Below are 22,038 nucleotides of genomic sequence, written 5' to 3' on the forward strand. Positions count from 1 at the left end.
GACCTGGTTCTAGATTCAGTGGTTTTCACTTTGTAATGGTCTGGATTCACTTTCCAGATTGACTGGGCTGTGGGAAATCCAGGTTAGGAACCCAAAGCCGAGTCTCGGTTGCATGCCCTGGGATAAAAAAAAAAAAATATTTACTGCTTGTATCTCGTAATAAAAAATGGGTTTGATCTTTAATGTTAAATTGACATTTCGCAGCACAAACTTTTGCAGCCACACAGGCTAACACCCTGCAAGCTACAGTGTTTCCAGAGCCACTTCTACAGCTAAACTGGCCTGCTAGCATCCCACTTCCAGGGGACAGAAACAGCACGGCACTCAGTCCTGATGGGTGCAAGTGTTTGAGCTGAGAGGTAAAATAGTCTGCGAATGGATCATAAGGCAGGAAGTTTTCTGTCGAGTCCAGGCTCAGTCCAGGGCAAGGGCTCAAAATGAGGCAGCATGGAAAAATACAGCTTCTGATGTGTGTCCTCCAAAGGGTACCATCGCAGGGCTGGACAATGTCTTTGCTATGTCTTTAGGTGCAAGTAATTCAGCATGATGGGAAAGGATCGGCAGGTTGAAGGGATAGGCTTCTGAGGCTTCTTCCACCTTCCATCCCTATTTTACATGGTTTTGTCTATACAGCACTTCAGTTTGGATTAGGAACATGCTTTTTAAGCCAATCTCCCACTCATCGCCCCTTCCCATGCTGTTGTGCTGTTGATCATGCGAGAAGCGGTGCTGGAGCATGGAAACTTCTTTCTTTTCAGCTGAAGCTACACTGGCAGAGGCACTGCATGAATGCACATAACACACTCCCACTGCTAAAGGGCATCAGTCCATAGAGGCAGACTACAGATACTCTGAAGTAAAATCTCCCAAAATGCATGAAGTGAGTCTCAGAACCAACCTGGAGGTCTACTCACATTACACTGTACTTCTTACTAACATAGTCTAGGGATAATATGCTTGGCCCTTACGGGAATTCCCTTATGTACTCACTGGTCCAGATCCTGGTGTGGAATCTTGCTTTCACAACACCACATGGGACTGTGAATTTGGGCCCATAGGGACCTTTCAGGGAGGGAATTATTTAGGGATGATATAGGAGATAAGGTGAAAAACACGTTGATCAAATTTGTAGAAGGACTGTTAATATCTGGGGAATAATTTCAGGGAAAATCTGTACAGAGCAGAATCACTGAATTTTTCCCCTTGGAATTTCCAGGGCCTATGGAAGAGGGTGATGCTGCCTCTTGGGGCTGAAGTAGAGGGTGAATGGAAAATTGCGTTTCTCCTCTTTAAAAGCTCTTCTGCATACTTGCTGCAAAACAAAAAGCACTGAGCTATCTGCATCGTCCCCAAGTACTTACGTGAAATTAAATTTGCACATGTTTATCAGGGGGTAGAGCCCAAGGTCAAAAATTGGGATGAAGACAAGAATAAGAAGTGGATTTAAGAACTGCAATACAAAAGAATGGGAGTTTAGTGACTAGAAAGCAACTTTCAGTAATTAAACTCATAAAGCACTGTCCTCCAGAAATAATTCCATTACAGAAAGGACATGAACAAACACTTAAAAACCTCCTTTTTAAAATATAATCATAGTTTGCACTTTGACAGTTTCTGCTATTTAGTTTTCACAGGCACGAATGCATTTTGTTCATATCCTCCCCTCCAAGAGGTAAGCAAGCATCACTGGCCCAGTTTCCTGAAGAGAGAACCGAAACATGTTTTTAAAGAGTACAAAACCCACTGACAATAGAGGCAGGTGACCTTCAGTGCTGTGGTGGGACCTTACACCAAGTCAGCAATAGCGGAAACATCTCGGGACTTCAGCAAAATCCCAGAGGAACCAGCAATATTCTATGAGACTGGCAATTTCTCACACTTCCACACATCTTTGTAATCCCCCAGGACCTAAATTTCTCCTGGGAGGGGCAGAGCTTGTCTGCCAGCTAGCAGTGGCAGAGCAAGAAAACAGAGAGTGACAGAGAACAAGCAGAGAGAAATGCTGTTTCAGTTTTGAATGAAGATTGCAGGCAACAGAACAGCTTTGATTTTCTCCAGAGCTGTTCAGCGTAAGAATTGTAATCAACTGTGACAACACGGCACCATCTTGGAGCTCTCACATTTTCATCTGCCCTGCAGAAATGAAGGAAGGAAATATATTTCAGGTACAATGCTCATCCCAGCGCAGGGGCATGTCAAAAGGAGACACAGCTTGTATCCTCCACACGCCAGGACCAGTTTAAGAACTGCTATGGTGACATGTCTCCCCACACCTCTGCACTACTCTGCGAGATTCAAACTCCATATTAGGACACCCTCGGGGTCTTCTGAACCCCAACACTAAGCTTGCAAAACAGCTAGTGAGCAATAAGGCAGAGCCCACCCCACAGCAGTCAGCAGGAGAACTGCTATTACTTTCAAAAGGAGGAGACAAAGGCCACTGGTTCCATGAGAAAAATAAAAGTGAGAGAAAAATACATTTCTAAGGGTTATTTCCTACCCTAGAGTATCTTTTACCTGCATTTGGTCAGGCTGAAGGACATATATCCCCTGAAACAAAAAGATATTCCAAGTGATTCATAGACACCATAATATAACAGCGCATACAGCAAATAAGCAGCTGGTCCAGTAGAGGCTTTAGCAGCAAAGGTGTTTTCCTTTGCTTTACGTTGGCTTTAGCAGCTGATATTGTGCTCTTGACACTTGGTATCTAAGGACACAGCATTTGATGAGAATCGTTTTGCAGAAGGAAGCTATGGGCAGTCCTTGATACACAACATTTGGGACACAGCCTATGACAGGTACTGAGACCCATCTCTCAGACTGGCTGAGCCATGAACTGGGTGACTGGGGAGGCATGGGAATGTTAGTGCCCAGGTTGGGATCTGAGCTTAGAGCTTCCTCCCTCCCTGCTTCTGTAATAGGAAAAGCCCAAATCCTACAAGCGAGTGCTTTCAAGATTCAGGACCCTCTGAGCTCTTTCAGCATTTCTCCCCAGCACCCCAAAGGATAACAAAAGACCGTCCATGAGCCAGTGGGCTGCACAAACCTCTTTCCTCCCTCCATCTGCCAAGAGTACCCAATGGGCTTTGGTCAACTCCGACTTCTTCGTTTGAGCCGAGAGTCCTCAAGGCTATAGGAAGTGCCTCACCCCTGCATCACTGTACCCAGCCCCCACAATCAGGGAAGGTCAACAGGGACAGACAGAGGCATCCCAGACCCCAAAAGGGACTGATGAGCTGTCTCCAGGGAGGGGCTAGTGTTTGTCTGAACTCCATGCAATGTTTATCATTTGAAATTTAGATGAAGAGGGGAAAAATTAGGAAATAATGTCTTTCCAAGAAAGAACTGTGGGGGTTTGTCTCCTGCCTGCCAGGCTTGTCCTGAGCTGAATCTACAATAGCTGCCTGTCTCTGTCAGCAGCTGCCTCCCAGAAGAGTAGAAACCTCGGGTCACAGCAAAGGAGTCCTACAATTAAAAATATCAGGCAAATAAGCTTCCTGCTACTTTGTGCATACTATACAAATGTGCCATTAGGAAACAAGCCTGCAAACATTTCATCTCACACTAAATCATTCCCTGTTTAACTCTGTACTTCCTAGCTGAGCCTTTTGTCTGCAGAAGGGAAAAGCATGGACTATTACAAACACGAACTCCAACAAGCCTAATGGTGGGATCACTCCAATGTTGCAGTTAATTCTCACCTTAGTGAACTGGGACAACTCACCAGTGGAGAGCAGATGAGACTGAAACTCAAGCCAAAAATCTATACAAGTTGGTGTGACAAAAAACCCCCTGAATATATCCTTCTCCACCATGGAGAGTTTAACAAGTGACACCTGGTGATTCTTAGATCTGCTAATGGATCACTAAGTGCACATGAGCAAAACAGCACAAAGCAAAGGTTTTAGATACACATCACAAAGACTGCATGAGCTTTCATTGTTTTGTCTTAGGTGGGTAAATATTAATTAAGGTGTAGTCTTCTTCATGCCTCATTTGAATTAATTAAGCATAATGAGTATCACAAGCAGAGAGCCCAATTTTTAACAGAAGTGACACAGAAGGGCTCAGTAAGTAAACTTTAAACTGAAAAACAGGCACTTAGAATTCTAAATTCTGATGCGAGCATCCACAGGTAAGATTTAGATAGCCTGTTAAAACATACACATCTGGAAACCAGCCCTGTATGGTTGCATCTTTGGACAGATAGCTGATCCCCATTTACCTGTCACTGCACCATTTGTCACTCAAATCTTTGAAAAACTTTATGGCTACTGCCAAATTAATCCTCATCATATCTCTACCCTACACACCAGGTTGCTGCTGGTTTTCAGAGGCTTCATTAATGTACCACCAAGTAAGCCAGAGCAGAAATATAGATCTACAATAGCTCTAATTACACCTTAAAAGGGCTGTGCAAACTCCCTGATTTTTCTGTCTTCTGTGGGATAGCAGGCAGGAAACCCTACCTGCTCAAGGTCACAGAGCAACCAGTTGCCAGTAGGTCAGCGCTCCTGACCTTGCAGGCTGCTGATGGCTTCTCAGCACTCACTCCCTGCCAAGATGTGCTGTGATGAATTGAACATGGCTGTGCAGAGCCTCTCGCTTTTAATCGCCGAAAGTACAACTAATCAAGCATATGCTCTTAGTACTACAAGACTCCAGCTAAATAGCAAGAGCAGTGATGTTACTACTAGTCTTACCAACCCTGGTGACATTAAGTACTTACAAAATCAGCATTCATTTTTGTGGCTTGCAAAGTCCACCTGGATCCCTAAGGAGAAAACAGACAGCTGTGAAGCCTTCAAGATGCCCTAGGGGATTAGAAAACATGGAGACAGAGAAGACTATGGTGTTGGAGGTCTTACTTCCGATCTATTCCTTCCCTTCCCTGTAACACCTGCCAGTAGGCAGGGCACATGCTACCTTCTCACCCTCCTGTGGCAGACACCCATCCGGACTGTGAAGGGACGGTCAGCAGTGATGGTGGGTACTGCTTTAGCACGCCCCCGACACCTGGTAGGAGCAGGGCGCTCTGTGTCCCCAGGATGTTTTGGTGATACCTTGGAAGGACAAGGGTGCAAACCCAGGCTGGCAGGCAGACCTGCAATGCACTGTACTGTACCTGCTGATCAAACAGGGCCCAGAACATTGGCAGTGGTATGAAGAGGAAAAGAACACGTGTCACCATTTTAACCTCCCCAATCAGCTGTTTCTATAAAGGGAACAGACAAAAAACGTAAGATGAGGGTGAAAACCCAACAGGTGATTCAAGCCACAAAGCATGAGAGCTCCTATTTCTTTCTGCACGGCAGTTATTCTTCACACTTATTCGTGATAGTGGACATATTTGCATTTCTGCATTTCAGTGCAGCACCTAAACTGTCCATTAAGGGTCAGGAGAGTACAGATGTGGGAAGGGACAGGACAAATGAGAGCCCAGTGCATGTGAGGAGTAGTGTGGCCAGGCCAGTCTTAACTGCCTCCCCTGTCTGTCTGCCCATGTTTCCCCTTCCCCCTCCAAACCCGCCAGGTAGAAAATTGCTTACTGAGTATTTTTCTGACGCCCAGTCCAGCCAGTGATCTCTCTTTGGAATCTGACGGGAGCGGTTTTTCAGCCGGTTTTTAATAGCAAACTAGGGGGAAAAACAGGTAACTCCCTTGTGGCACACCTAGCCTTGTCACGTTCCCAGCTGAAGGCTGCCCTCCCCACCCCCAAATGTAAGCAATGCCAGAAAATTGCAGGGGTTTTGCTGGACACTTCCAAGATCTCAGATTAGATGCTTTATGACCAATTCTCTGCAGGGAAGTTTCTGTGACATTGGTTGATTAAAGGTATGATGTGGGAATGAACAACCTCATGGACTTACTTTTCAGAGACAAATCTAATGCTAGCCCCCCAAAGACAGTTTCACGCTTCATTTAAAACCTGCTACATGATAAAGCTTTAAACAATTTCTTCATTTCTCTTCCAAAAAGTGCCTGTCAGATTGACCACTGTGCGGGGGAGGAAAAGCTTCATTATCCAAAACAATGTCAAAACCAGAACTCTCACTCCCTTCTTGTTCTGTAGATCTTTCTTTGCATATTCCTGGCATAACCCATGCCTCATTCACTCCTAGACCAACTTTCAAGTTGGTTTCTCACTGGAGGATAAATCGGCAACACTGAATTTATAACTTGTTTGTTTATACTGTGTGCTCCAGCCACTGAACACAGCCACCCAGCAAAAAGAGTGGCAGACCTCACTTAGAAAGCCTATCTTTAAGATCTGGCCTGTTTCCCCAAGGTAAATCTGTCACTAGGATTGACCTAGGTAAAAAGAAAACATCTGCTGTTAGCAACAGCTTCCTGAAAAAGAAACATAATTATCTGCCTAATAGTAAGAGAGTATTTTTTCCACATACTATATTCAGCTCACACACTGTGAAAAATAATTGACAAGGCTATAATGCAACTTCAGCAGGTGTCTCTTGCATTAACATGAACATGCTGAATGTGCATAATATGAATGTGTATTATTACTGTCTGTTAAACTGATAAACCTCAGTGAGATTATTCAGCTGAAAAAAATTGAGTCATATATCTGATACTCTGTGAGTTTCTGAATTTTCCTTTCAGTTCAACCTCCACCAGCATTTGCCACTAGTGGTTCTGTTGGCATCAGCTGAACAGTTCATGGAGCTAAGGAAAAGCAATTGAAATGTTGAAAGAATAAACTAGGGTGTAAACGTGTTTCTTATTCCTTACAGCTCATTAGCAAGATATCCAGAGGCAGCACACAGAAGAACTCCATAGGTCACCTCCCCTTTCCCTTTGTACTTTTCTGACCTGCAGACTCAGAGTCAAGAACGAAAAAGAGAGCATGGCACACACTTACGCAGATGCATTTGCACACTTCCAGTAAGACATTCCCTTGTGGTGGCGTTTTTCTGTACAGTCCACTTCCAGCAATGAACACAACTGAAAAATATTATAATCCAAATGGGAATTTATATGACTGAGCCTCAGTCCTGCACTAGCTTCTGGGAAGGACCCCCACCCCTCTATTCAACAGAAATCCTCTGCCCTTGGGGCTTACAGGATTGCACTTTTAACAAAATAAATATACAGGACTCCTTTAATGCCTTCAGATGGAAGAAAATGCAACATCCTAGAAGGGGCAGTGTGATGAAGTCACCATCATCTTCTCATGATCTGCTCTGGGACAACAGGCACCTCCATATCTGATTCATGCTGGGAATTAAAGCTTTGACATTTCCCTCCATCTAGGCTTTTTGCAGAATAAACTTAAAATACAATCCACATTGAACTGATGCACCTATTGTTGGAAATCAGCCCTGACTTATTGCAACCATGTGAGGATTAATCCAGGTCCAATGTGGTTCTGTGTACTTGCACCTCACACACATTTCAATGGAAACTACCATGAAGGTCACTGCATCACATGCTGCTGTTAACAGATATTACCTCCATTTATGGTTTCCACAAAGGATATACAATTTAAGATATTGTTTTTTCTTGGTTTTCACCCTCAAAGCACAAAGAATATTGAACTGAGGCTTCAAAATCCTGTGAGGGATAGGGCTATCCAATTACATATCATTTATCCTGCTCTTTGAGAGCCTCTGAGCATGTTGCAATTCCAAAGATGTTAGCAGGGAGAAGCACAATAAAAGCTGAGCATGAAATCCACATAACAAACCAACCTCAACTTTTTAAACTAACCCAATTGTCTGGGACAGTCCACAGCCAGTGGAGAAAAGCAGGCACCTCTGTCCTAACACAGGAGGCCTGGCACACAGCAGGGAACTCACCATTTCTCTTTTCTATGAAAACCCTTTGCATCCAGTTTCGACTTGCAGAACTGTCAGAGATCTCTGAAGTCGGTTTAGGTGAGCTGCACTGAAAGACACTTGTCCAAACTCATCCAGAGGGGGTAGTTGCACTACTTAATTTTTAGCATCTCCCTGTGGACCTGCTGGTGCTTCTAAAAGGTGATTCATCAGGTTTGCTGAAATACCTTCTGGCGATGCCATTGACTTCTTTGGGAACTGATGTTTCTGTATTAGGCTTGGCATTTGGAATTAAATAATATCAGTCTTTCCGCCATCTTTCAGAAGCTGAAGCAGCCCAGAAAATCTTGTTCTATATGATTTCCGTTCTGCCTCTAAATCTATCCTTGCATTCCACCATCATGGGGAGAGGGCCAGTCAGGGCTGAAAGGGTATTTTCTCCAGTTCTGCATGCTGCTCACATAGGCAAATATATCACTTCCAAGAGCATTTTAGCATGTTACAAAAGAACACAGAGCTGCTTTGCTAGGCAGGCCATGGAATCTGGCAGCAGGACACTAGCTAAAACACATTTTGATTGATGCCCTCACCGAAACTGCAATATTTACACGTCCATTTTCCCCTGGGCAACTACTACTCTGCTAGAAACATTCATCACACAATGGTGCACAGAGGAGCCTGTGCTGCCTTAAACTGATAGGAAGAGGCCACAGGGGAAAAGAGAAGCTTCTCAGGCCCGTGCCCATGCACTTCCTTGAAAATAATTGCTGTAATGTTAGCTGTGGCCTAATAACATTTCTCCACCATCCTGATTCTTCCCTCTGACGGAAGTTTGAGGGGAGAGAGCAACATTCACATTCTCTGGGGGACAAACTGTTCAAATCACAGATGCTGTGGTGAAATCACACAATTGCCTGTCTCTCAATTAAACTAACAAACTGAATGAGAAGTCACCCCGTGCTGCGTCAAAGCCTCTCAAATGTAGCGTAATAAGGGGACTGCTCCCCTCAGCAGTTTGCAACTGTGAAACTAAAGCTAATGGTGCATCCTCTGTATCGCTACCAAGGAGTAACAGTAAGAATGTGGAAATCGCCGAGTATTTTATAAGGGTTGAAGAAGAAACCTTGACAAGGACATTAATGGGGCTAAGATGCAAGCTTTATGAAGCAGGGTGATTGCAGCTGTCTCCTGACACTTGGACAATAAGGGCTTTTTATTGCAACACAGTAAGTTGTCACTGTAATTGTGGGAATTACTTCAGCCAAGCAAAGTGAGACAGCTCAGAATAAAGTAACATCTCATTCAGCTCCTTCTGTATTTCTGTGGAACATAGATTCTGAAGGAAAAGTCTGAGCCGTTAAAGATGGTCCCAAGCTGCAAAGAGCCTGTGGAAAGTTTAGAGGCAGCATGGTAAGCTTCTCATCTATAAGCTGGGGAACTCTGAGGACTGCTCATATTGCAGTTCAAAGGCCAAGCCTGCTCATAGGCAAAGCTGCAAGCCATCAGGAGAGTCCTTTTGGTGCCTCCCTTCGCTTTATAGAGTAAAGCAATTGTATTGCGAAACATCCACCAGATCACCCTCTTGTCAGTATCGTGATAAAGGACTACAGTAAAACCATGGTCTGCCCACCACTAGCTGAACTCGTGATCTTTCTTGCTGCTCTGAACTGTGGAATTGTTGGAAGACCTGAACCCTCGAGTTTCCCATCGCAGAATCCATCCAGAGCTAGTGAATTCATGCATTTGCTCATCTATCCATGGACTCAAAAAAGGTAACTCCTATTACAAGCAGTACTGTACAAGCACTTACCAAGTGCCAACACCATCAGTGCTGCTGGGACACCAAAAGCCAGTGCATAACAATCTTCTCCAAAACATTTCACATCCCCTGAAAGAGTCATCAGAAATAAAAACACCTCATTACAGTCAGACTTATGTTACCAGGCCTTTGATTTGCTACCCCTAAATCAGTCATTTCCCTGGCTTTAAATCTTCTTTGCTGGTGTCTGACACTGTGAATTGAATCTCCTTGAAACAGTTGTCCTCCCTTGATGAAGACAATTTGGAAGCAGGGTTAGTGTCTGCCAGCAAAAGCAGCTGATAATGGGATATTGATGAGAGCAGTAGAAGGGACAGGGCAGACAAATAGGTAGAAATAAGTAGTAGGAACTGTAATTGGGAGAAACCCCACCACATTTATAATAACCTGAAGCCACTCCGTATTTGCCTAGATCTAAATAACCAGTACTGTGTTTCCACATTATTTGTGCCAGCTGCATGAGTCACTGAGCTAAAAACCTGAATCTGATTTCATAGCGACCTGCAGTGGACAAAGTAGAAGCCAGTAGCCCTACTATCTAAGTGGGAACACAGGATTAGTCTTAAAACTCCATTTCCCTTTCTCACCACCTTCCCAATCTCACTAGAGGCAGCCTGCTCCAAATGTCAGGTCTTGCAATAACCCATCAGGAAGCCAGGCTTGTTACAGCATGGCTTTGATTGATCTGAGCTACAGTTCACTGAAACCCTGCACCTCTTGGACCAGGTCAGTTCTTGCACCACATGAATTTAGAGGTCCAGTTGCAAACAGCTAGCCAGCAGTGGGGTCCGTGTTTGTACACCAGTGGCTACAAATTACTGCAATCTTACATGGAGTAATAACAAAATGGCTAAAATAAGACAACATAGTTATCAGCAAACCAACTCATGAATCCTTCAGTGGTTCCTGTTTGTTTTCCCTGGGCAGTCACTGTCATCTGCATAGCTCTATGCATGCATAGCATTTATTCACTTATTTTCAGCAAATCAGCTGAAATCCAACAAAGCTGACAGCAAGACATTATGGGCACGCTGAACTTTTGACTTGTAAAATGAGTTGCACTTCTCTACCTAAAAGTATATATTCTACATTTTGCCAAATGTCTATGAACTGCATTTCTTGCTCTTCCAAAAAGAGCTTTCATAGTCAGCAAAAATTTTACTCTTTCCCCATTCTCTCCACCACATTTCCATGTTGCAACTAGTTTATTGCTAGGCAATATTGGCACAGGTTTTGATGTTCAAAGGGGACTGGATTTTCATCTGCCCACTGACTACATTGAGCAAAAGCCCCTTCCCAAAAGAATGCTGACCTACAGGTATCAGTGAGGGAAAGAGCAAGAGATACAGCATTTGTCTTTGGCCCTACGCAAGGTGTAAATATGAGACAAGCACAATTGCCTACAGCCTTGTGAAATGAATCGCCTGTTAAAACAACCACTCTGAACAAAGAAAGCTTCCTGGAAGCCACAGGATGAAATGAAAAAAAAAAAAAAGCTATTATATATGAAGGCTATCTTGTCCCTGTCCCTATCCCTATTGCCTATAGCCTGCTGCTCTGTGTCTGTATTTACAGCGTGTCAATCCTCTTGGCTTCTAGGTGCTGCAATACAATGAAATAAGTGCAGCAAGATTCAGGGACTAAAAAGGGTTGTGAAGCTGGCTAGAATATAAAGTAGGTCTTAAATGGGGCATAGGCCTGTGCTTTGTCTTCAAAGCTAGTTGCTCAGGGCTGCAATTTTGCAAGCAGGCCAACACAGACATGCCTGGGTGCCAGGACAGAGTCTCCTGAAGTCAGCAGCACCCTCTGGGAGAGAGACTCTAGGAGTAGAAAACTGGCCCTGCTAAGTTTTTCAGCCCTGACACCTGCACAGGACAGCAGAGATCAGTTGCCATTCACAGGTCACCTGCAGACAAGACAGGGGACTAATCCTTCACTGGCAATGCGGAAGATTAGACGACCATACAGGTCCTTCAACCTTTCATATTTTAATTCTACAGTTCAGGCTGGCTTTGAAATACAACCTGGAATATAGTTTCTGTGACTTGTCTGCTAGTACTATAAATCTGTTATGCTGCTACAGCAGGATTAACAAGGCGTAAATGCAATACACTGACCACTGTACAGATAATATCATTTCTGCCATTCAGTTGTCACAAGAGCCTAACTATGCACAGTGAAGTAGCCAGAGGGCAGCTAATTTATTGTCTTATTCTAAATCAACACTGACCTCTTAATACAGGAGTTACAAACGTGGAGATCAAACTTCCAGCATTAATGGATAAATAGAAGATGGAAAAAAACTTGCTTCTCTCCGAGGTCTAAAACAAGAGAAGACAATATCAATGTCATGGCTAACGCTCAGCATTGGGCTTGCAAATTGAACACTATCAATTCTCTTGTTAGGAAGGCTGGGTAAATATTGACACTCAGTGCATAAAAAGCTAAGCAAACAAGCTTGCATTCAGGTGATGGTAAATGCTCACACAAACCAGCTCATGTTACTTGAGAAGCGCTTTGGGACTTTTTGGCATTTCAGAGGAAAAGCCACTGTTTTGAGAGTGTTGCAAGACTGGAAGAAAGGGAGAGCATTTACTTATTCAGAATAAGTAGCATGATTCAGATCCTCTGTCACCTAATTCAATCCAATTTGGCAGTTTGACAAACTCATAATTTCTTCCCATACCCGAGCTCCTTCCCCTCTCCCCCATCCTCTCCTGTGTAGAAACAGAAAAAGAAACCTATGTATTTTGAGGAGCTGATAATGACAGCATAGATGAGAGAGTGCCAGCAAACGAGAGGTATCCATCAGACAGGAGATCACCAAGCTAAGGCCGGTCAACCTCAAACTAATAAGGTAAATTAAATATACAGGAACAAATTCAAGAGCCTGATGGAAGGATGGACTCTAAGAGAAAAAGTTCAGAATTTAACTGATGTTTTAACATAATATAGTTCATACATTCGAAGGATTCCTGTTGATCTTCTTCTTGCATAATTCATAATTTGAAACGAATCAAGAACTTGATGCTGAGTTTGGTCTTTTTTGCAGGAGTAATGTGTGAGGGCATTCAACCAAGAGCAGTCTTACCTTGCTTGTGGGGGAGACATACATGCACAGTTGCATGCACATACACTGTGCCAAACCTCCTTCTGTGCCCGGGTGGGCCAGCGGAGTGGAGAAAGAAAAGCAGGCTACCTGACCTACCCAATGCTTATCTGTATCACCAGCTGTAGGACACTTGAGAGTCACCAAGCCCTGTAAAGGTAGTGGGCAAACTGCTTGGGACACGGCTTGGTGCCTAGCAGAGCACCTTGAGCCACATCCCTATGACCTGAGCATCATTTGAATGTGAAGCTTTAAATTAGCTGAGTAGGAGGAAGCTCCACAGGGGCCTGGTTCTGCCCTCTCTCCTTCTAAAATGTCCTGCTCCCTTCTGCTCCCTGAGACAATATTCACAAGCCTAGAAAACAGGAGAAATTGTGAAGAATTGCAGGCAGCTAAAAGGGAACAGCTCTTAAGGAATGAAGCCTGGGATTCAAAAATGTCACAAAACTTCCCATAACTGATGGTGCAGCCAACAGGAAATACTGACACTTCACATGTCAAGAAGCCTCTTATCACAGGGGATTGCTGCAGGGCAGGTGAGCAGGTGGGAGGGCATGGGAGGACTTCTTCATGTCACCTTGTGAAGCAGGTACTGGGAAGGTGAGGGTGAGAGCCTCATCCCTCCCACTGGCACCCACCAAGGAATCCAGGGGTCCCCTCACTTGGATTAAGGGCTTCTTGCCTTGCCCCAGCACAGTTATGAAGACCCCATCAATTTGAACTTTTGGTTCTTCCACAGTTTTATTGCCTAACGTGTCCCAGGCAATCTTAGGCATACATTACTCGCAAATTATTTCTCCAGAGTAAAAAGATTTGCAAGCCTTACAATAATCATCTCTATGGCGTGTTCCTATGGTTAATAGCAAACAGCACTGGGTCTTACTTTCCCTTATACTCCATTTCTGTCCTTACCAGTGTTTTTGATTACTTGGAACATTCTACTGCCAAGCTAGTAAAAGTGTATTTTCTTCTTCATTCTACCCTTGTGATTACTTATTCATTATCACAAGGAAATCTAGAGAAATGAGCAGCCTCAGCAATCTCTCCTGCTCCCAGAGTAGCCCTGTCATAGCTTGTTACGAGTGGTGCTGTAGAGTCCTCACAGTCCTGCCCTCTTCTAGTCAAATTCTCATGCCATGTCTCTAGCCCTTCATATCTGAGCAACTTGGAATTTCTGAGAGCTGAGAAAAACTCAGGAATGCAGCTCTCTTTATGATAAAATCTAGAGCAACAATTACCAAAAAGCTTGTGCTGGTAAGAGAAGAGGATAGTGATGCCTAAAGAATTTGTAGCATCTTATTTCATACATTTTCAGATTTCAGTGATGGGAAAAAATGGTCAGAGAAAAGCAGAAGTACAAAAATAATGACCCAGAAGCTTGCAAATTACACTGATTGGAAAAAAAGAATTCCCTCCCTATTTTCTTAATCTTTGGAGCAAACGTACATTAACAACATGATTTGGATTAGCTAATTTGAGAAAAGGTACCGTACACAATAATCCTGATCTCCTTGGCAACCAGAAAGTAAAGAAACAAAGAGAAAACTATTTAGTACCTTAAGCGCCATATCACGCTGTTTGAAAGCAGCTTTGGTGCTTAATTAATATGCACAGCAGCCTTCATACTCATATAACAGAAATATAATTTTGTTCAGGCGTTTTTAGCTTGGACTCCTAATCTCATAGACAAAGATGCTTGGAAGTCTCCTGCAGATAAATCTACTTTCCCTTTCTGACCTCCTGCTGAATCAGTCTCCACTACTGTTTGTAGTAGCACTGTTCTCAAAGTGGCAGATCAAGACTATTACACTCGTAAAGAACTTCAAAGAAAACCAAACCAGTGGTGTGCATTTACCTCCAAATATAAATTTGTCTTTATGTGGGAATAGCATAGGCAATTTGTTTATTCGTTTTCTATACAGAACTACCCCATGCCTAGTTTCCAGATGGAACAACTAAGCCTGTGCACTTAAAGACTCATCTGAAGTTTATTGGAATCCTGAAAACTAAGGGAGAATCAAATGCTTCATTTCATTGGGAATTTTCAAAACTTATTTCATCCTACCTGGAGTGGAAGACAAAAAATATAAGTCCTCTCAAACACCAGTCTGGAGGGGAGAAATATTCTGGCTAGGCCCAAAACTTTAATTCCTTACAAAATGAAAAATTCTCATTCTGATTTTGAAGACTAAATGCCCTACCACATAGCATAAAATACTTTTTTTTCCTTCTGAAAGGCCAAGTCATTTCACAATGGTAAAATACAAAACTTTCTATTCTGAAAGGAATGACTAGAGCAAAATGTATTGTCCTTATCAAAGGGTTTTTACAGTTTTCTTTCCCTAACTTAGCTTTTCCTGAAGACGACACACAGGCGAATGTTTGAGCCTTAGTGTTTGATAAATTTGTTGGAGAGGCGTAGTCTGAGCACTGAAGAATGGGTACAGGCCCACACAACCACAGGCAATTCAGGTTTGTCTCTGTAACTCAGTTGTGGTGTTTGGTGTCAGGTAAGTTTGGGATAATAGTATGTATGTATGTGCCTGACCGGGGTGCTGAGATTCATTAGCTGAAGTCTATAAAACACTCCGAAGATAAGTGGTACGTATTATCATACTGTAATTAGTTGGTAATTGAAAGATGCTGGATAAACATTATTAATCATTAATATTCACAGAAGCAGCACTTCTGAAAACGCTGCTGCAACACCTGTTAGAATCCTTCTGGGACAACTATCGGGGCTGCAGGCTGGGATGCCCACATGCTACCATGCACGCAGCATATTCCCAGAGCACACATGCTGTACTGCCAGCCTGCTTTCAGTCAGAGTTGTACCAACTGGAGGGGCTGGTGACCACCAGATGATTGCTGCTCCCTCTTCTGCAGCATCCTCTAAAGCACCGAGTCCAACTGACAGCACAGGATGGACATGCCTGCAAAAGGATCTGTTTTGAACAAACGACCATGAAACATCCTGTGTTTTTAAGCTTCATCTCTTCAGCATCACACAGTTCATGTGCAGAAAGCACAAGTTTTCCCAAATTTTTAAAATATAAATTTTAGTCTATATTATTCATTCATTGAATGCGGACTACGTGCTGTGGCATTGCAAAAGACATACAGCGAACTGCCCTGCAGAGCTCCTATCCCTTGTCCACGGCCAAAGGGACCTGTCCAACTCTACCAGTGCCTTTCCTGACAGACCATTAGTCTCATGTCCTTCTTCAATGTCTCCATTGATGGGAATTTCCATCTCCCAAAGGTCCTAATCTTTCCCAGTGCTTTTCTAGATCTACTTTTGAAAATTTTTGCCTACCATTAGTCCTAAATAAGCCCCCTTGAATTTAAGCCTACTCATCACAGAACCTAACACTTATTTTCTTTCTTGTAGCTGTGGCCTTCTACATATTTGAGGACTTACGCCATGCACAGAGGTTGCTGATTTGAATACTGTCATTGAGAAAACCAAAATTTTCATTTGCATGTTAAGTCAACATAAATCTAAGTGCTTTATTTCAGGTCAACTTGAAAATTTAGCATTTTGCCTGAGGATTAGTACCTCCTGACCTGCTTCACTTCTTTAAGCACTACCTTATCCCCAATTGTGCTGCATAATGGGAGTTTGAGATTAGTGCAGGTGAGGGGCTAAGCACTCATGATAGAGAATGAGGTCATGAAGCAACTGGACTACAATTCACAGGAGTCAGAGCACAAACAGCTGAAAAGAAACATTTTCCCAACTGTTCAGAACTTTCCATTCTGGAATATCTAGAAAACATTGTGGGTAGATTTGGTACCAGCACTACTTTCAAAAGACTGGAATTTCCTACAGTTCTTTCTGAACGATATCTAAATCACAAACGATGACTGATCTGAGGGACAATTCCCAAGGAAGCATAGACTGGTGATACAATTTTCTCTTTCATTTATTGTATTTCATTGCAGTGCATTATAATCACCCTTGTTAAGCTGGTTCAGAAATGGCTACAGTTCCATGATACGTGATACAGTTTTCCAACTACTCTGACATCCAATTAACATTTAGATGATTTGATGCAATTATGACCTATCCTTCCCAATATCAGTCCTGTTCTGCTGCCATTTTCCTTTCCTGAAGCATCCAGTTTGTCTCAAGTCTTATGCAAATCATCCTACCTCCATCTTACTACACCTTTTCCTAGCAAACTAGCCCTTATTCTAGTATAACAGGGTTTGATCACATAAACATCCTCATAAAGTAAGAAGACACTGCAGATTTTAGGAAAAAAAACAAATCTTACATGTTCCTCTTCAAACTGGTCCCCACCAAATGCAGAGACACAGGGCTTGATACCTCCCGTTCCAAGGGCGATCAAAAACAGACCAACCATAGACAGGATCCTTCATGCAAGAACAAAAATATCACCATTGCAGAACCTTACCAGTGCTTATGAGAGCATTTTAGTGTCACCCAACCATGATTCTTCTGATATCATTGTCTTTTGCCTTGGGTAGTGATGATAAGCCAGCTAAGTGCAAACAACAAATCAATTAGCCTCATTTCTGCATTCAGTAGCAGTCAATTAACTAAACTGGTTTTGTCAGTTTCTTGCTGTTCTGAGGCCCAACGGACACACTTGAGATCAAAGATCCATGGGATTATTTTTGACTCATATGAGAACAAAAGATTGCAGAGATCAATTGAGAAAAAGAAAAAAGAAAAACAAAACAAAAGAAGTCTTTTCCTGTAGCCTTCCAGCCTGGGTAAGCACAGACAAACTGAATTAGACTCATTCTTGGGTGCTTTCTACTTCCCTGTGCAGCTCAAAATACCATTGTTGGCCCAACAGATTATGTCTGTAGGGAACAGGAGTGTCAGGACTCGCCAGGTCTGCAACAAAAGGAAACTGTTCCAAAAATTAGATGTGCTCCTGCCTGCACGTGCATATTTTTAGATCTGCGACCATATAGGCAAAACAGCTTGGTGATTTCAGAGACGCCAGCTGAGGAACTACTCCGAGAAGCCTATCTGTTCCAAATCTAGAGGGCAAAAAGGGTTGTACTTTACAGAGAGACAGACCCTTCCTCTCTTGCATCAGAAAATATATCTTTGGTTTTGTGTTGCCATGCACACAGGGGAACCTTGCTGAGCTGGGCAGCAATGCTGATGAGGAAATGAGGGAGGAATGAGCCTGGTGCAGGCAGCTGGATGGAGGAGAACAAACTCCAATAGCACAGTACAGTAGAGAGATGCCTACATCAAAGAGTTTAAAGTCTCTGTGGTGGTTTCCAACTCTAGAAATGCAACTAGAGTGCGTTCACTCTCTAGATCTGCCCTTCTGCTCTTACTCAGACATCTCAAACTCTTCCCTGGTAAAAGCAACCTATGCACAGCCCCAAACTGCTGGCCTGATGGAGGTAAAAAAGTACAGTCCTGGGTAAACCAGCTACCATCACAACCTACTACAGCGCTGGAGCTTCAACAGCTACTTACACATGAACCGTCTGGTTGCCTAGGGATGGAATTGCACCCACTGACTTTATCAGATGGCCAACGACATACACAATGGAGAGGTAGATGATCGTCCTGTGAGGAAAGCAAACAGCAATGACTGAAGGTGCTGGGTGATGTACAGTCAAAAAGTAGAAATTGCTTTTACTTCCTGATACGTCAGGTCTACTTGGCAGACACACAAGGAATTGGTTTGTTCATACTACTGGTATAGCAGGCAGCTATAACTTTTGTCAACACTGAGTGCACTAGAAGAAACAAATATGTGAATCAGTTCAAATTAAGGAATGTTAGCCCCTGCTTTCTTTGCAGAGGTTGCTGAGCAAAATAAACTAGAAGTGTTCCAGTCTTGTCAGGCATGGAAAGCTGCAAATAGAGCTCAACCTCCAGATTACTAATAACTGGTATTTTGTAGCATACATCTAAGTTAATCCCTTGACTGGAAGTCATCTATAGGGACTGTTGCCCATGTTCAACCCACCTAACACATCTGCATTAGGAGCGTGGTTTCCCCATTGCAAGTCTGTTTTAGATCCCAAGCGCCTCTGAAGGATTGAGCTCACCTATCTTCCTCCCATGTCTTGGTGAGGGAGAAGAAATCTGACTAGGAGGATCAGGCTCTTGAGTGTATTCTATTCCTTCATCACTTTCAGGATTAAGAGATGTCTACCTATTTATATGCAGACAACACACACAGAGGAAATGGAAGGACTTGTTAGGACAGAGGCACTAGAAGAAGCCTTATAAGCTTTGAGCATGGAAGTGGTCCTCAACACATCCAAACCCTGGTTGCAACAGCTAATTTAGAGCCACATCAGATCATTCCTAAAAGCCCCTCTAATCTGTCATCCTGTCCTTGGTATTAGCCAAGGTCCAGCTACTACAGCAAAAGCCACCTCCCATTAAGTCATAGGGATTACTCCAGGAAAAGTCTCTTGCCTAATGCAAAAAAGTCTGCATAAGGATTTACCTTCTCACAACATCATGCTGTAGGATCGATATCCTCAAACACCAATGACCATTGCTAGGTGATCTTAAATAATGAACTTAATAAATCCACACTGTTATTTTTTTCATTCAAATGACAAGAGAATGACTAAAATTGAGCACAAAGGAAAAAGAGCATTGATATCTCCTTAAGAACCTTCTGCTGGAAAGGCATATGGCAGCTGGTTTTTTCCTGTTAAGCCTCTTCTGCCAGGCATGCTTAGACCCAGAGAGAAGAGTTCAGCTGCACTTCACCACTCTGACAGCCAAGACTCCTCAGACAATGAACAAACAGTGCCGAGCAAATAAAGTCCTATACCTAACTGCTCACCACCACTCTGGGGAAGATGATGGCCCACAACTTATCAGTAGAAAGGAAAACTGCTTAACTTACTCAGGAAGAGTTTACCTGGTTATGTGCTGAAGGAGATTATTTGAGTGAGCCCAGGTTTCTCTGGAATAAAAATGGGTATGCTTACACATTCCCTATGCTGTGAAAGCATAAGTCAGTATAGCATAGTTAGCGACATTTCATCTGAAATGGCAAGATCTAGAGGATGACACCGCTTCCTCACCATCTTTGAATCCTTCTCAGAAGCAGATCTTGGCAAGCTGAGGGTTAACCATCCTACACCTCAGCTTCCTCAAGGTGGGTAGGGATGGACAGTGGAGGAAAAGTGTGCTAATGACATTTAATTTGTTCCAACTTTGTTACCTATTGGCACTCAGGTGAAAAAGGAGCACAGAACGGCATGAGCAAACAGATCAGCTGTTCATCCATTAACAGAGAGGAGCTGACCTTCACAAGTGTGCCTGCTGCACTCTGAACTAGCTCAAAACTGGGAGCACAGACAGCACTGCCTTTGCTCAGGCTGCATGATATAGATATGCTGTCTGATTCCGATATCTTCACTTACTTGTATTTTCCCAGCCATGAGTCTGCCATGATGGCTCCAATGACAGGCGTGAAATAACATAGCGCGGAAAAGGCATGGTACACAGCAGTGGAGAGATTCTCATCCCAGTGGAAGAAGCTTAAGAAATACAGGGTCAGGACAGCTAAAAGGAAACAAGCAAATCACATCAGATAATTAAGTTGTATCTCTGCAGGTAAGCAGGATCAAGGTGGCAAGAAAACCACTGATTTGTCTAGCAGCTATGAGCACTGTTGTGGAAAGATCTGTGCTTTCAGACCTGTTCCTCAATCTCTGACACAGGAAAAGCTAAAATGAGATATACCAGTAGCAGGCATTCTTTGCTCATAAACTTTTATGTTTAGCTAGAAAATATATTTTCTAGCTTATCTTACCATAACATGTAGTTCTGTTTATGCACATTTTCTATTTGCAAATTAGGTGCCTGTATGATTCAATTCCCAAACATGCTGATTGCACACAACTATGAAAAACATCACACAGCGGAAAACCAAGTCTGATACAGAGAATCATATAAAAATTTAGACTGGAATGTAAATTTGGAGCTCTCTAGTCCCAGCTTCTGCTCAGAGCAGGTGTAGCATCAATGTTAGGGTACACTGTTCATACCTGCATCCCAAAATGCCAATTTACTTTAAAAGACAGCTGAAACCACATACAGCACAGAACCCTAGAACCCCTAGACTAGCATACATAGAAACACAAGGATGGGAAAGTCGCTTCCCAGATACAGGTCACATACCTCTCATGCCATAGTAGGAGAAGCGCTCACAGAACTCATTCACCACAATGAAGGCAATGCTTAGGGGGTAGTTGGAGCCACAGAGTTTCTGCAGGACACAAATGAGAACTCTGTGAAAACCGTCACCCCAGCAACACATCCCCACAGTGCATGGGCAGTGGAGAGGAGTCTAGTTCAAAAACTAGGCTCAAAGGACTCAAAGGAGGGAGGGGATTCCACAGCTATTTTGCTTTGGTTAAGGCTCCCAGTGAATTAGCCTGGCTGACATGGGCCCACTAAGGACAGCCATGGAGATCTGTGAGCTGCCAGCATCCCACCATGCTCATAGCTCTAGGAACTCCAGTAAGGGTCGTACTGCTTCTCCGCTGCAATGCAAAAACCCACCGAGATGCAAAAACACCTTCAGATATCTTTTCTCCTAAGCTTCACATAAAGCTACTACCCTGCCCCAAAACTTCTCCCTAGAACCAGACCTTGCCTCGCAACTGGTAGACCCCAGGGAGCTGCTGTCTGCTTCTGTATGAATCTGCTCCCTCCTGTGTGACAACTGCTCTCAGTCTCTGCACCTCACTTGCACTGAACTGTGCCACCGCATTCACTGAAGCAAAGCGTCAGCCCTGTGTCCAGCACACTCTCAGGCATAGCATCCATTTCATATTGCAAGAACAATGACATAGCTATGGATAATTCAATTTGATTAATCAAAACTAAACAAAACAGCAATGGGACTGTCAAACCTCTCTGCATGTAGCCACTCTTTCAATGAATCTGACTTTACTTCAGCTAAAATCAGCTGTTTCCATGTGAAATACAAGGCATTTAAACAAATGAGTCTTGGCATGACCTTGCATGGGCCTCCTTCCTTCTTGCTACCCCGCTGATGCCCAAGCTAAGCAGCTTCCAGCTGCCTTGCAACAGGGAAAGCAGGTTTTCACAGCACTGTCCAGCCTCTGCCAGTTAGTGGGAAAGAGAGGCTGGCCATGCACTGGTGAGGGGTGGAGGGGGAGAGTAATATTACACAGCTGCATTTATATTTATGGTCTTAAACAGCCATGGTATGGGCCAGTGAAGTGAGATGAACTCTTCACAGGCATTTCTGTGCCTCGTGTCAGAAACAATGAATCCCTCTATTTCTTCCCAAAGTCCCAAATGCAAA

At 43.4% G+C, this 22,038-nt stretch overlaps 1 protein-coding gene across 9 annotated transcripts in view; it reads right to left on the minus strand.

Annotated features, from left to right (window-relative positions):
- Positions 1–22,038, minus strand: part of SLC15A2 (solute carrier family 15 member 2) — a 69,158-nt gene that overhangs the window by 15,582 nt on the left and 31,538 nt on the right. For 7 of the 9 annotated variants that reach the window (XM_037398090.1, XM_037398094.1, XM_037398088.1 and 4 more), the window contains 12 exons: positions 20,883–20,970; positions 20,123–20,264; positions 18,201–18,293; positions 17,008–17,107; positions 11,849–11,939; positions 9,610–9,687; positions 6,884–6,966; positions 5,553–5,639; positions 5,129–5,218; positions 4,733–4,777; positions 2,518–2,550; positions 1,362–1,450 (listed from right to left, as the gene is read on the minus strand). In XM_037398090.1, coding sequence (XP_037253987.1) covers positions 1,362–1,450; positions 2,518–2,550; positions 4,733–4,777; positions 5,129–5,218; positions 5,553–5,639; positions 6,884–6,966; positions 9,610–9,687; positions 11,849–11,939; positions 17,008–17,107; positions 18,201–18,293; positions 20,123–20,264; positions 20,883–20,970 — 1,019 coding nt within the window. Of the gene's footprint in view, positions 1–1,361; positions 1,451–2,517; positions 2,551–4,732; positions 4,778–5,128; positions 5,219–5,552; positions 5,640–6,883; positions 6,967–9,609; positions 9,688–11,848; positions 11,940–17,007; positions 17,108–18,200; positions 18,294–18,781; positions 18,889–20,122; positions 20,265–20,882; positions 20,971–22,038 lie in introns of those variants that run through there. The other 2 variants (XM_037398095.1, XM_037398092.1) reach the window with 2 other exon arrangements.

This window comes from Falco rusticolus, chromosome 8 (genome assembly GCF_015220075.1).
Source record: "Falco rusticolus isolate bFalRus1 chromosome 8, bFalRus1.pri, whole genome shotgun sequence".
In the NCBI taxonomy this organism is placed as follows: Eukaryota; Metazoa; Chordata; class Aves; order Falconiformes; family Falconidae; genus Falco; species Falco rusticolus.